This window comes from Myiozetetes cayanensis, unplaced genomic scaffold, assembly GCF_022539395.1.
Source record: "Myiozetetes cayanensis isolate MyiCay16 unplaced genomic scaffold, myiCay2020 scf1, whole genome shotgun sequence".
Taxonomy (NCBI): Eukaryota; Metazoa; Chordata; class Aves; order Passeriformes; family Tyrannidae; genus Myiozetetes; species Myiozetetes cayanensis.
The window spans coordinates 11,814,276-11,829,766 of record NW_026086604.1 but is presented as its reverse complement, the minus strand read 5'-3'; the positions used below and the strand labels follow the sequence as shown (position 1 = coordinate 11,829,766).

Genomic DNA, 15,491 nt, shown 5'->3' with positions numbered 1-15,491 from the left:
CTGCAATATATTTATCTTTAGTAATGCTTTTTCCCATAACTTCCTCCTAGAGACACTGATGAGGCATGGGCTAGATAAGTGGACAGTGAGGTGAACTGAAAACCAGCTGAATGTCTGGGCTCAAAGTGTTCTGATCAACAGCATGAAGTCCAACTGGAGGTCAGTCACTGGAGATGTACCCCAGGGGTTGATACTGGCCCCAATACTGTTTTGACTTTTCATTACCTGACTGGTTAATGGTGGAGAATGCCCCTTGAACCAGTTTGCAGATAGCAAAAAACTTGGGAGGAGAGTCTGATGCATCAGAAGGTTCTGATACCATTCGGAGCACCCTCAGCAGGAGAAATAGCAAAATAGGAACCTCACGAAGATCCACAAAAGGATCTGCAAGCTCCTGCCCTCAGGGAGGAATAACCTCAGACAGCAGTACAAACCGGTGGCTGAGTGACTTTGCAGAAAAGGCCCTGGGGTGGTGGACACTCAGCTGCTGATGAGCCAGGAATGTGCCCTTACAGCAAAGAAGACAAACAGCCTCATGGCCTGCACGGGGAAGAGCACTGACAGAAGGTTGAGGGAGGTGTTTTTTCCCCTCTACTCAATCCTGGCAAGACTGCAAGACTGCATCTGGATGCTGGGTCAAGTACTGAAGTGAGTCCAGTGAAAGACTATGAAGATTGTTAGGGGCTTGGAGCATCTTTCATAAAGAGAAGACTCAGGGAGATCTTACACATATGGATAAATAAAAAACTGATGGGAGGGAATGGAGAGAGTGCCAGACTCTTCTCCTTGTACCAAGCAACAGGGTGAAAGGCAATGGATACAAATTGAAACACCGTAAATTCCAGCTGGGTGCAAGAAAACATTTGTGTTTTGGCAATTTTTTTTCCCTTCATTGTGAAAGTGGTCAAACACTGGAGTTGGTCACCCAGAGAAGCTGTGGAGTCTCCATTCTTGGAGATACACATAACTCAGCTTAGCCCTGGTCAACCTGCTCTAGCTGACCCTCCTTGAACAGGGTGGAGTTGGGTTAGATGTTCTCCAGAGGTGCCTTCCAAAGATTCTGTGATCCCACATAATGCTTATGGGTCCAGAACACTGCCCAGAAACAGACCAGGAAAATCCTCCTTGCATCCTGAGGGAGAAGGAGCACACACGAGCCCTCCGTGTGCAGTGAGGTAAGAGGGGCTCCTGCCCTGTGAGCACACAGACACATCAGAGAGGATGACATCCCTTCTCCGGGGCTCAGCTGTGAGGAGGCTGTGGGTGCAGGAATCAGCACCTTCAGTTTCTCAGCAAGCTGAACTCAGACTCCCTGCTGCTCACAGACTTTAACATGCGACTGGACCCCCTCCCCAAATGGATCTGGATAAGCTGCAGATATCAGAGGCTAAGAAGGAGGAAAGTAGCTCCTGGCCATGTTGCCAGGCTCGTATAGCCATGTTTGTTCCTCAGCACTGGCCAGAAAAGAGCTCAGAAACTAGCTCAGATGATGAAGTATAAACACAGGATAGATCAATCACACCTCACAAATCTGAAGAGATCTAATTTGACTGCAGAATGAAAAACTAACTTTACAAAACACTAACCTTGTCATTCTTCCCATTATCCTCTGGAACCCTCCTACTGAGAAGAGAACAGAAAAATGTATGACTGAGTAATATTTGGGGTTTTTTTCATCTCCCTGTGCTCCCTTTGCCCAGTTTTGCTCTCTTTCCTGCATGTTTGGAGGAGTAAGACCAACCCTAAACATGAATAGTTACACTTCAATGGTCGTGGCATCAATCTGGTTTCTTATGCATACCTTTCACTTACCTCATTATGTGTAATAAGCTTCAGATGAATAAACCTAGCAGCTCACTAAAGTGCTGACAGCACTGAAATCCAAAAAGTATCAAGGAAATGAAAATGACTCATCAGACATGTCAAACAATAATGAAGTAAAGCTGGATTATTCTGACAGTCCCTGCCTAAAAACAGAGACGTAAAAAGTCACATTTGTGGGATTGATATCAGAGAAATAGCTGCAGCACAAAGAAAACCACTAGAAAAAATATTTCACAAAAAATAGCTACCATTTTTAGATTTTCAATGCATATTTATATCAGAAAATAACTGTGAAATTGTCTTAACTAATAAAGAGAAAAGTTAAAAAGTAAGTATGCATGACTAATATGTTAGAGAAGTGGATCACAATTAAAATATTTTTTCTCTATTTTTTATTTGAGCAGAATACAGTTTTAAGTCCTTCTCTGGTCTCTTAGTGCATGACTTCATAGATCACCTAATTACTGCAAGTGTTGACAGACTGATCTTGGCAAAACACTTTTCAAGGAGCATTGTATGTTCCACTATATTTAATAATATTTACAAAATGTAAAAGACAGCTATGTATCAACTCAAGTATTACCTCTGTCTTGTGTTCTTTAGTTTCTTTAATAGCAGAAAAAAAAAATCTATGAATTGTTGTTTTGCCTAGGGACTAGTTTGAGTGATTCAAATAGATGTTCCATAGTCAAAAGCTTTGAATGTGACTGGAGTTTTTGAATGCTGGGGAAGAAAGGGGAACTTAAAAGTGTACATCTCTTTCTAAGATATTTTAGTTTAGGAGTTAAAAATACTAGTCATCTTTAAACACATCATTTTAATAAAAGATTAAAAGATTCTGATTAGTTTTTAGATATTTGCCATTTGAAAATATCCCCCAAACTTGATATTCTCATTTCCCAAGTCCTGTGAAAAATAGCATATATTGCATTCATTAGTATATCAAAAAAGTCGCAGAAATATTCCAAGTATATCCCAAAAAAGTAGAAGATATTAAAAAAAAAAAATTGCAATGCAATTCTGCCCCACAGCCACCAAAACGATCTATTATTTTGGTTTCTGTTCAGTTCACACAAGAACTGCTGTGGATGGTCCATCACACCGTTACATATGCAGCCAACTCACTTTGTGGTCACGAGCCTGCACTAATTCTGTTCTTGTGTTGGATCAGTGGAATTGTTCCCAGCTGCATTTTCAATATCATTGCCATGTAATCCTATTTATAGAAATTTTGTGGAATCTATACTAGCCAAGCAAAGGATGATCCATATCTTGCTGATGTGAATACTTTAAAAATGTGGTGGCTGTAAATTGTTGTTGTTCTTTTGAAATCACTGAGGTTTGGCTGACTCAAAGCAGTGGAAGGTAAATTCATGAGGCCAATTCTTATTCAGTAAATTTATTCTTAAAAATCAGTGTGGTGGGTTTTTTTGGGTTTTGTTTTATTTTATTCTTTTTACATAACCCAAGAAGGAAACAGTGGTAAATCATTTGTACATTAATATTAAGTGTATTATGATCTTACTCTATTTCCCGATGTTCACCTTATACAAACTCTTTCAAGGAATGCCTTTAACTTATGAACAATGTGAGCTCTTCCTTGGAATTACATAAGGATGTTAAAGGTGCCTTCCAGAGAAAGTTTAGTAAACTTGGCAGTAATAAGCATCATTAACTCTAAAAGTGGTCAAATACTGTAAAACTAGCACTGTAAATCAGGAAAATAAACTGATATTAATAAAATTGGCCATCTTTCCCTTGAAAGTACACACTTTACATAAACTTAGAATATTATTTTCAGTTCTGATGCAAACAGGTAATTAAAAATTAAAGTGTAAAGTCATTTGAAGACTACATTGAGAGAATCTATTTACCTGTCACTGGGATCCTCAGGACCTTTTACTGTTGTCACAGTACTCTGACTAGCTGCAGCCACAGGATGGTGCTCGTGGACTTCAGATACCACATTGAAAATCTGAGGAGGGAGGAAAAAAAAAAAAAAAGAAAGATAAAGAGAGGGAGTTGGACGTTCCCTTTGGCAGGCTTTTCCTTGTCCTACCCTGACATACATGAGCCACCCAGCAGTCATGGATTTACCTCTACATTTACCGAATCTTCAAGGGGATTGCATCAAGGGAAGCCTGTAAATGTAATATGTTTGTACTTTTTTGATGCTGTGTCTCTCACAGGATCCTGCTGGACAAAAAAGTCCAGCACACAGCTGGATAACCGTGTTACAGGATGAGTGAGCAACTGGCTCACATGTCAGACACAAAGAGTTATAGTGAATAGGGTGACATCAGGATGGTGTCCTGTCTCTAGTGGGGTTCCACAGGGCTCCATCCTTATCCCAATTCTCTTTAAGATCTTCATTAATGGCCTGGACCCCGGCAGGACTCGAAGGAATACTAAGTTTTGCCAACAACACAAAATTGGGAGGAGCTGCTGAATCCCTTGAGGGCAGAGAGGCTCTGCAGAGAGATCTTGATAAATTAGAGGGCTGGGCAATCATCAACCACAGAAGTTTAACAAGGGTAAGTGCTGGATTCTACACCTGAAATGGGGCAACCCTGGTTGTGTGTAGGGAATGAGAGGCTGGAGAGCAGCACTGCAGAAAGGGACCTGGTAGTCCTGGTTGATGGCAAGTTGAATATGAGTCAGCAGTGCCCTGGCACCAGGAGGGCCAACCGTGTCATGGGGGGCATCAGGTAAAGCATCACCAGATGGTCAAGGGGGAGGATTGTCCCGCTCTGCTCTGCACTGCCTCATCTTGAATATTGTGTGAAGTTTTGGGCACCACAATATAAAAAAAGACATTTAGCTACTAAAGAGTGTCCAAAGGAGGGCCACAAGGATGATGAGGGGTCTGGAGGGTAAGCCATATGAGGAGCAGCTGAGGTCACTTGGTTTGTTCAGCCTGGAGAAAAGGAGACTGAGGGGACACCTCATTGCAGTCTTCAACATCCCCATGAGAGGAAGAGGAGGGGCAGGCACTGATCTCTTCTCTGTGATGACCAGTGACAGAACCCAAGGGAATGGCTTAAAGTGTTGTCAGGGCTTGGATAGGTTGGATATCAGGAAAAGGTTTGTCACCCAGTGGGTGGTTGGTCACTGGAACAGGCTCCTCAAGGAAGTGGTCACAGCACCAAGCCTGTCAGAGTTCAAGAAGTGTTTGGACAATGCTTTCAGGCACATGGCAATTCTTGGAATGGTCCTGTGCAGGCCTAAGAGTTGGACTTGATGATCAAGTCCATTCCAGCTCAGTATATTCCATGATTCTATGATCTATTTCCTGGTTTTCTGGAAATTATAGTTAAGCTAAATACATAAATTGGGGACTGAAAAGGTACAAATTGTATCACATTTAGCATCAATGAGCTGCATATCTTATTACTTCAGAGGAAGTGTTATCTTGGAAGCTACTCTACTTGACTGGTATGATTGTTGGCCACTGCACACAACTGGCAGTGCAGTGGAATAACTGCAGATGACAGGTACTAGGAATTTGGTAGATGCTTTTTAGATCTATGAATGCTTTTGAACCTTTGCTATAGAAAAAAACTGGACTTGAAAAGTTTCTTTGAAGGTCAAACACTTCTGCAGTTTCAGTGGAAAGATACCTGTGCGCTATGAATTTGGACAAGAATCCACGGGATTGGGAATCCTACTCAGCAGCTGAAGGTCCTGGTTTACAGTTAGTCAAAGTCATCTCTCTGAGACTTACTGCCTTCTCCTTCCCTAGGAGGGGCTCCTGTTTATATTAAGAAAGGATGCGCATCTCTGTGTCACCTACGCCTGTTTCTTAACTGCAGTCCTTCGTTGGTTTCATTTGTAATTTTATACAGATGACCAGGCATGTTGTAATGAATATTTTCATTCACCTCCTAAATTCTTGGGATTTACAAACTTCATGAGTAGTAGCCTTGATTGTAAATTCAGTAGGGTATACCACAGGGTAACTCATATTTCTACAGGAATATATATTCTGCAATTCCATGTACCACTGCAGTGTCTATGCATGTGGCAAAAAATGCACAAATGTACTACAACACTTTTAATCAAGGTTTATACTAAGCCAGACAAGTGCTGGAACACTTTAATATAAATATTTCCCTGATGAATCACTAATCCACACATCTCAATAGCTGGCGTGGGGGGATACTTGCATTCCAAGGCGTACTGCAGAGTAGGCACCTTCTAAATCATTTATAAACGAAGTGAATGAGGAACTTCGGGGAGAGGAAAATGAGTTAACAGGTAACAAACGCAGAAGACGAGGGGCACTGGCAAGCCCAGCACCTGCCCGTGGAACGCTGCCCGCGCCCCCCCGGCCCTGCCTCCCGCGCACCTGGCCGCGCCCCCGCCGCGGGGTCGGGATCGGGGGCGGAGGGTGGGATCTCAGGCATCGCTCGTGCCTCTGCCCCCCCTTCTTTCCACCTTCTGCTCTATAATTGCCCGCCTCCTTTCGCTCTCCTTTCGCCTTATCGGATGCGGAGCGGACAGCGGGGAGGGAAGCGGCTCTCCCGCAGCCCCGCTGAGAACGAGCGGCCGCTCCCGCCGGCGGCTCCGCGGCCGATGCCCGCACAGGTCGGTGTGAGCTCCGCTTCCACTCCCTCGGGGCCTGGGGGAGGCGGGCTGGGGTCGGGGCAGGAACGGGAACGCTTCCCGCCCACCTGCCCGGCCATCCCGGCGGCGGCGGGAGCGGAGCCCGGGGGGAGAATGGGGTGAGGGAGGAGGAGATGGAGAGGTGGAAAGTGGCGAGCCTGGGCTTGGGCGGGGAATCCCCTTAGAAACTTCTATAAAGGCCTTAGGTTTAAAAAGAATAACTAAAAAAAAACCCCAAGCAGTCTCAGTGGTGCTGTGATGAAGGGTCTGGCGGGTCCCGCCGCGGGTGCATCCTGCCTGCCTGCCTCCCTCGCTGCCGCGGCGCGTCGGGACAGGTCGCTCTGCCCCAGCTTCGCTCACCCCGTGCCCGAGCGGAATGTTATCCCACCGGGGGATGCCCGGGACGGCGAGCTCGGTTCCCCCTGCCCACAGCCCCTGGGTCTCACGGAACCCATTCTTCGACCACGAGCTCCCCGCTGTCCCTCCCTTCACCTGGGCTGGGGTGGGTTCGTTTTCACACCGGTGGGTGCCGGTGGTGGGGAGCGCCCTGAAGGGAGGCGGGTGCAGGAGCTCTCGATTCCCTGGCCGCCCCCCTCGGTCGGGGCTGGGCCACCCTGGGGCGGCGGGCGGATCGTGGCACGGTGGGGGCTCCGCCTCGCCCCGGCCCCTCCGCCGTCCGTCCCCTGGGGGCCGGAGCAGGTCGTGCTGTGACTTTGGCTCAGCGGGACGCGGTCAGGAACGTGTGGCTGTTCCCGCGCCCATCCGTAATGAGGCACCCAGAGTGGAAATAAAAAACCAAACCCAGACTAACCTGCTCGCCCTGGGGAGGGGAGCCCGGGCTGTGTGGAGGCGGCTCAGCCTCCTCCCCTGGGCTGGTTGCGCGTCCGCAGCCAGGGTAGCTCGGAAGGATGTGTGCGGCGTTTGTCGCGGCTGGGAGCTCTCGAGGGCAGGTTGTTGCCTCGGGAGAAGGTGCCCTGATCCCAGGCAGGCGTCCTGGAGCCCAGCTGGGAGTGGAGCTGCGAGCTCGCGGGCCGGGAGGCTCACCTTGTGGCAGGGCTCTTGGCTTGGGGGAGTTTGGTCTCTGCTCCCAGCGCTGTTCTGACAGATAAATGATTTACCAAATACTTTTCAGTAGAAAGGTGACATATATATATATACAAAATACTTTTCAGTAGAAAGGTGACATATATATATATATACAAAGCACGAGGAACAGGATATTTGTTTTTAGTGCCAGCCAATGTCAGCCACAAGGTGGCTGCAGACGGGTGGTTGCCTTTCGTGATTGAGTGACCCTTATGTGCAGATCATTGCAGAGGTGAACTTGTGCCTAGTTGATCCAGCACCAGTTCTGTCTGTCCCAATAAATCTTACTTCTCTGCACAACGGCTGCTCTCTAAAAGCAGCAGCGGCGAATGTTTCTACGTAGGATTACTGGTCAGGTAGTATTTATAGCTCTTATTTGGGAGGAGGGTTTATATCAAATCTAGCAGATGGGAAATTAAACCACCACTGTGAGTGAATATTTTAATGTCTGGGTTATTAGATGGAAAGAAGTCCCCACATCATTAGTGGTGACTGCGTTGAAGAATGAGGTGTATTCTGTTCTTTGAAGGGTTAATATTTATTTGATCCAGGTTTATTCTGAGTGAAGGGAGAAGAATAAATACCCAATGTGAGATACTCAACAGATGGATTTCAGACTATTTTAAGACTCTCTTCATTCTTCCCAGTGCCTGTCAGTAGGCAACTGTCTACTGACTGTGGTCCTTGGGTGTCTGACTCTTTGGTTCATATAGTAGGAAGCCTGGGCACTTTACTCATGCTTCAGAACTGTGTCTGGATGATGTGCCCTAAAACTGGGCATACCAATACATAAGTCTCTTGTACACATCTTTGTTATCAGATCTAGCTACTTGCCTCTGTCTTGAGAGATTTGTACTGTAAGAGATTGATTCAAAATGTATGTTTAAGTAATGTGAAATTTGTTGGTACTTTAGCTAAAATTTCGATAACCTTCTGTGGAGATGTAATTTACAATGCATAAACCCCCTATATATTTCTAGGAATTATATCAAGCATTAATGACTGGGATGTGTGACCTACCAAGTCCTGGGATAACTATGGCAGATTGTAAATACTTGAGAAAGAAATGTAGCTTTTATCATCTTAACTGTTTAATAATGGTTGAGGTGCTTCAGTCTGCTTTTTATGTTAGATGGTGGTTGAAGTGAAGGAAAACATGGAAGGCAAATATGATGATAGTATGTTGGGCATATTAGAGAAAATGACATGGGAGGTAAATGGGAGGAATCTGCAACACAAAAATACATAACCCAAAATTTACCCAAATTTACCCATAAACCTTCAAATGCTGTCTCTTTTACAGCAGGAAATCTACTATTATTATCTTAATTTGATTCTCCTGTAGAATTCTAACAGGAGAGGGCAGCAAAAAATCTTCTTCTTGGCCCAGAAAATCAACTAAAACTGGTGCATTAAAGTTAGGTGATAGATAAAAGTATGATGTTGGGAACATGTTGATGTATCTTGAGAGATACGTCTGTGTATCTGGAATAACTGTACTGGGAAGTGTTAAGGGCCAGATTCAGATGATGAAATTGGTGCTGTTCTTAGGGTATATTTTGTGAACAGATAAATTACCCTTTCTAGAACTTACTCTTTAGCACCAGTTGTGCTTCCTGTAACCCAGCTAGTTCACCTAGGAGTACACTGAGTAATCAAGTTTGAGCAAATGGTTTTGACCGTGATATTACCTCCTGTAAGTGCAGGTAGTACAACAGAGAGCACACAGTAAGTTGAATAAGATAGGAAAAGGAAAATGAGTAGACAGTAGGACACAAGTAGACTTGTGTTCCTTCAGAACAAAGTTCTGCCTTTTTTTACAAGCTTCAGAGTTCTTTGCCACAGGTATCTTGATAAGGTGCTGCAACACTGGCTTGTAAAGTACATGTTGTACTTTATTATGCATAACATACTCAATTTCCAATACTTGTGTATACTTAGCAAGGAATATACTGTTCCTCTTTTATCTGGGCCAAGTTTTCAGAACCATTGAGAAGCCCAAGTGCAGTTCTTTGTCCCTTTCAGATAAAATATTCTTTGGTTATAATTACTGCCTGGAAATTTTGGCTCCACTGATGTCAGTGATAAATTACCTTTTTTTTTTTTTCTTTTAAATGGAATCCAAATTTTGCCCAGAATTTTCATTAGAGTGGATGCCTTATCTTTGCAGTAAGTCTTTTTGGTCTATGTGTTTTCAGACCTGCTGATACTGTGTGTATTGAGAGGAAGAAGATGCTTTGTCGGTATGAGATACAGAGGTGTTTCCTCTTGGCTTTTCTAGCTGTCACAGCTTTCTTCATCAGTGATGCCCAGGGCCAAGGTAAGTCATAAATAAGAAGGTGGAGCTTTTCACTCTGATGTGCAGAAATAGAGGTTTTTATTCCAAATGCAAATGTTACTTTCCTCTTAGTAGGGTTTGAATCCAGTACTACTGAAATGAAGCAGGAGTTTTGCTGCTGATCTTGGGGGAGGGGGGGGGCAGGGAGGAGTAGAATTACGTCTGTGTGTGCTCTTTGAACCTACTATCTCAAATTGCATAAATATTTGTGCAAATTTGTGTCTGTTGAAATGAGTTATCCACAACATTTTTTTACTGCAGTTTATATAAAAGTACTGATCAGAAATTGCTGTGACTGTGCTCTATGTAATCAAGAAGGTTTGAAGGATCAGCTATGATATTAAGCTTGTATGGAATATATTTTTTTTCTTTGTTGGAACAGTAGCTGTGGTAACACTTATCATTCCATATTGCATAGATCTGCTAAATGTCACAGACTACTTCTGCAGCTTTTTAAAAAAATCCTTTGTGAGTATTAAAGGATATTGCTGGGATTGTGAGGCTTATGTACTTGTTGGATTGTATTGACAGTGGCTTGACTTCTAGAGAAAATTTATCCTATTGCTTGGGGAAGGAGGGGGGAAGAATGCCAATGAGTTTTTGTGATTTCTAAAGAAAGACGTTTCTCTCAAATTTATATTTGTGAAATCCCTTTGGTATGAGACTGTATGGGCATAACTGGGAGCAGAATTTGATCCTGGGGCTCTTTTAAAGTGTTTTGTGTAATGCATTATTCATGAGCACATTCGGAGACTATTGGCAACGTGAGGCTTTCAAAGTTCTGGTAAAATGCAAGTAGCATTGTCCAGTCTTCGTGGCACTGAAGGGCTGGGTAAGCATACCATCCTGGATGTTTGGGAATCTGTGAGCACTTTACGAGCCTCTCCCAGAACTTAGGGACACGTGTAAGCTGTAATATTTGATGTCGGCGATGTGAGGTGAATGAAGAAAATATGATCCCAATGTTCAGTGCATCAGTTGTTCTGGTCAGAAATGAGGTCCAGAATGTTTGTGACTTAATGAGCCAATAAAGCAAAGCATATGGTTAGTCCTTTCTCTATACTTCAGTCCAAATACATATGGTTAAGATTTACAAAACAGGATTGGGGGTTGAGATCCATCTCCACAAAGTTTTGCGAATTTTCTTGATCTTGGAAAACTATACTCTTCTCCACTGATTTTTTTTCTTTTGTTTTGCTTTTGTTTCTTGTTGTTATTTAAACTTTGATTTAGTCAGTTATGTGTAAGGGGAAAAAAATTCTCCAACTACTAATGCAATGAAATGAAGGTCAGAGAGAGGCTTTTTTCCACAGTAATCACACTAGCAGAAGCTAGAGTTGGTGTACTTGATGAGTAAAGAACAATACTGCCCTTGTTCTTCCACTCTTTCAGCAAGCATCAGCTGTGGAATGCTGTCAGCACGTGATACTAAGCTAAGTGGACTAAAGCCTTGGCCCAACATGACTGTTATTTTATTGAATGAAGTGCTATGAAGTCTCTATTCTATGTTCACAGAAAAAAAGTATTTCTTGTTACACTTGAAGTAATAAGATGTTTCTCAAATCCTTCCTTTTTTCAAGGTTGCCACTCCTTGCAATAAGCTCTTCATGCAGCTGGCTAACTATTTGCAATTTAATACAGCACTAATTGTTTTTCTGTTTTAAGAAACTGTAAGCTCTGCCAAGGTGTAGGAAGAGCTGGTATTAGTTCCAGCTTGTGTTTCCTTCCTTTGGCAAAAGTGCTCAGGTAAAGGTGTGTCATGTGACTTCTTGGAAAGGAGAATATGTTTCAGAGACTGAAGCCAACATGCCTGAAGCTACAACTTATTCCTTTGGCTGAGCCAAGTGGTTCTATCTTATTTATTGCCCGAATGACTTAAATAAACCACATAGCGCCATTCAGTTTTTACTCAACAACAATTATTTTTTCAGCACTGCTGTTTCTTCCCCATTCAGTATAATGTATAAATAACAGCTTTTGTCTACTTATGTTCTTATATAGACACAAATAGAGCTTATATACACAAAAATAGAGCTGGGCAAGAAAAATACTTCAGAATTTTTCATTCATTCATAAAGTAACTTGTTTTGAGTGCAAATGTATTTAAAGATGGAAACTTTTCTTTGTGTAGCAATAACTTTCATGTGTTACTACTGTAATTGCTAAGTAATTGTAGTGCTTATTAACTTGTTCAATTCTTATGGCAAAAGTAAATTGGAAGCCATAAGGTTTAGTTAGTGTCTACTCTTAGACTATTGGATGTCTTGGAGAACTATACACAGGTGATTTATGGTATTTTTCCTTTTCATTAAGATACTGAATAGTTGAAAACATTCTTTCCCTAGTTGTCCATAAGAGTTATGTGTTTGGAGTGGTAATTTATCTGGTGGCATAAACCAAAGCCTTGAACTTGTCAGTTTTCTTTTGGGTGACTGCTCTAATGCTGCTGAAGGCCATTCTCTTTTGCATTCCTGTACAACCACTTAACAAGATCTAGCTACTGATTTCTATCAGTTAACTGACTCAGCTTGGATTAATTTTGTTCCCTTTCTGCAAGAAGTGAGATTTTGTTCCACAGACAATAAAGGTCCAAAGAAATAAAGATATCCTCTTCAGGTTGGTGAATGTGTAGTAATTCCCATCAATATTTTGTTGTCTGTTCGAGTGTTAGATTTTTAACTTCCTTAGCTATATGTACTTCTCCATGCCAGAACGTTAGTCTTTGCACAACTAAGACACAGTTGATTGTCTGTCTAGTGAATAATTATTTTCTTTCTTATGGTTAATTGCTGTGTGGGAAGGTCTATTCCCCTGCACTGCTACCTTTGATACCAAAAATATCCAGTGAAAATTGACCAGTTGTGTAAAGACTATTCTGGCACAACTTTTCTAGTCTTTCATGTTGTAACTCTGTAGTAAACAAAAAAAACTTCTGGTGATTGTGTCCTTCTTTGCTTGTAAGATCTGTGATTCTTTTTTAGGGGCTCAAAAAGTTTACCTGGTTTGGTGATGGCTAATAGCACTTAGGCCAGGACTATGCTTCTTTGTTAGAAAGTGCTTTCGTAAACTGCCCAGTTGAAAGTAGAATGGAAAGGAATGACGGGGAAGGAAGAAGATGGCAGAGAAAATGAACTCTGAAATTCTGAGAGATGATTGTTGGTTTTTGTCAATCTTTGGTGTTACCTTGTTGCTCTCTGCTCTGCCTCTTAATCCCCATACAAATTTATCACTTAATCCTAGTAAAATCTGCAGCATTTTCACACTTGCATACAGTCACTGTTTAAAAGTTTATTTGTTAATCCTTAGACAAAATAAATAATAAAAGGAATTGCAGAATTATAAACTTCTAGGTATGATTTGTCACTCTTGGTTCATTCAGCCCAAATTTATTGTGATTTATGTATAGCTCAAAGACACAATGAATCTTAAGAATGAAATAAGAGCTGTAATCCGTAATTACAGTCTGCTTGGCTTTAAAACCTTTTTGCCATAGTCTCTGTCATTTATTTTTTTTACAATTACAGCATGCTGAATGTTCTTGCAGAAACCTGCCCAGCAAAACATTTTGCAATACGAGGGCCAAATTTTCAAAGAACTGATGTTGCATTTGCAGCAATTCCTGCACTTTTGCCTGCAGCCTCTTTTTGTCTAAACTTCAGGGAGGTGACAGGCAGACTGAAGACAAGGTTTGATGAGATTGTGTCCAGCAACTGAGGACATGCACAGGTTGGGTGTAAGCCCAGTGCTGCAAATCAGAACAGTTTTGAGTGTGGATTTGGTGTGCTGCCTGCTGTTTCTGTCCCCTTGTCTCTCTTCTTGAGCTTGTTCTCTAAACTCTCTGAGAGGTGGAGGTGTTACTAAGCTACTCTTGGTACTTAAGTACTACTCTCTTTTCTGTGTTCTGGTGTTAAGTCGCTCAAGGCAGAGAACTGCAGAACCTGCCTTTGGTCTATGGAACGAGAGGCTGATGCAAGAGAATGCATCTCTTGTATTAAATCTCCAGATTTTTACTTTGGAGATCCAAAATGTATTTAATGGTAGATGGCATGAAAAAACACACACCTCCAAATCTCAAAAAACTACAGCCTGCCTCTTTCCTTCTTTCTTCCCCCAAGCTGTTGGAAAAAGTAGCATGTAGGAAAAAGTAATCAGTTCAGGACAGGTCTTTGGCTGCTGCTGGTGCCAGAGCTGCATTGGCTGTAGCAGGTCAAAAGGAGAGGCCAGAGACTGTTGGCTAGCACACTTTGCCTCTTGACTCAGATGCTCCATGTGCTGTAATCCATGTGCCTTAAATCTCAGAAGTATAATGAGAACTGTTGGTTTATTGTATCTAATGGACCAACAAATGGTGGGCATAAGCATAGTCAATTAAGAGCTGTCTTAGCACTGGGGAAAAGAAACTGGCACTTCTCTGCTTCAGATTTCCCCTATTTCTTGGACTTACTAACAGAAACCTAAAGGGTGGTAGTGGCAGAGACACCAAGGGTTTGAAAAATGAAGGAGAAAGTTCAGGGTGCCGTGAAGACACCAGGAAAAGGAGCAATAAGGTTGATGGGGGTGTTTTAAGATTTTCTAGCCCTTTCTGTAGTTCAGCCTCTGGGAAGCTGGCTGCCTCTCCCTGTAGATCAGTTTGTTCTTTTTGAGCGAAACCCTATTCAAATGATGATTTCCCCTTATTGACAGCCTTGGATACCACAGGCTGCACTGCTAGCAGCTCTGCTGCAGTTGTTCAGTGAAGGAGGGATGTGCCTCCCTGAAGTAGAGCAGAAATGTTATGTGGAGTGTTGTCCAGCATCAGTGGAGCTTGACTGAGCAGAGGGATGTGAGGCCATGAAAATCTAGTTTCTGTGCAGAGGCACAAAGTTGCTGATATTACGGTAGCAATGTGGCGAGGTTTTTGCATTTGTTCTTGTGTGGGTTTCTTCACTGATATATCACCTCTTTCTCAATCATTTCATACTTTCATTCATTTCACCTGCTGCTTCAGTTTGAAACCTAGGTGATGGCACAATATAAATAGAAGCCAGATTTGCTCACCATCCAGGTTGCCCTGGTCTAAATCTTGACTTGCCTGTGCATGCTTGCTAGGCTTCATAAGACTGAAGCAGTGCTTGCAGCTGCAAGTCCTTGTGCTGCTTAAGCCAGGTTTGCAAATTGGGCAGCTGATGTTCCCTCTGCCTTGTGCGTGCCTGTCTTTTCTCTTGATTATTCTCTCTTCACATGGATTTGAAAATTTGGCCCTGAGCGACATTAAATGTGGGTAAATGCCCATGGTAATGAGAGGTGAAGGAGTCCAGGTCATGCAAATTGCCATTGTAAGCAAGGAGAGCAATTTTAATTCCCATATATTAACAAAGAGCATTTTTATTACCAGCTTTGCTTGCTAAACTAGAGTCTTAACATCTAACATGGTTTTTCTTTCTGTCTTCTGCTATTAGGTTTTTAGTTTGTTTTTGTGAAGAGATAAATAAAAGGTCTGTCTGAGGGAAGTAGTGCACCTGGGGATGTCATTTTACAAACTAATAAACTGATGTATGTGACATTTTAAATAACTTGCATCCTTTATCATTAAAATTTTGTGTTGTCTTCCTATATGTGTTAATTTTTGTTTGTTTTAAAGTTAGTAGTTAGTTTTTAT

The 15,491-nt window shown here is 42.5% G+C and overlaps 1 protein-coding gene across 9 annotated transcripts in view; it reads left to right on the top strand.

Annotated features, from left to right (window-relative positions):
• The first annotated feature begins 6,272 nt into the window (after nucleotides 1-6,272).
• COL14A1 (collagen type XIV alpha 1 chain) overlaps nucleotides 6,273-15,491 on the top strand; it is a 113,356-nt gene continuing 104,137 nt past the window's right edge. For 8 of the 9 annotated variants that reach the window (XR_007629482.1, XM_050320388.1, XM_050320113.1 and 5 more), the window contains exons 1-2: nucleotides 6,273-6,411; nucleotides 9,714-9,835. Coding sequence is in view for 8 of the 9 variants with exons in the window: in XM_050320388.1 (XP_050176345.1) it covers nucleotides 9,748-9,835 (88 nt within the window). In the remaining variant the exon portion in view is untranslated. Of the gene's footprint in view, nucleotides 6,412-7,762; nucleotides 7,872-9,713; nucleotides 9,836-15,491 lie in introns of those variants that run through there. The other variant, XM_050319849.1, reaches the window with a different exon arrangement.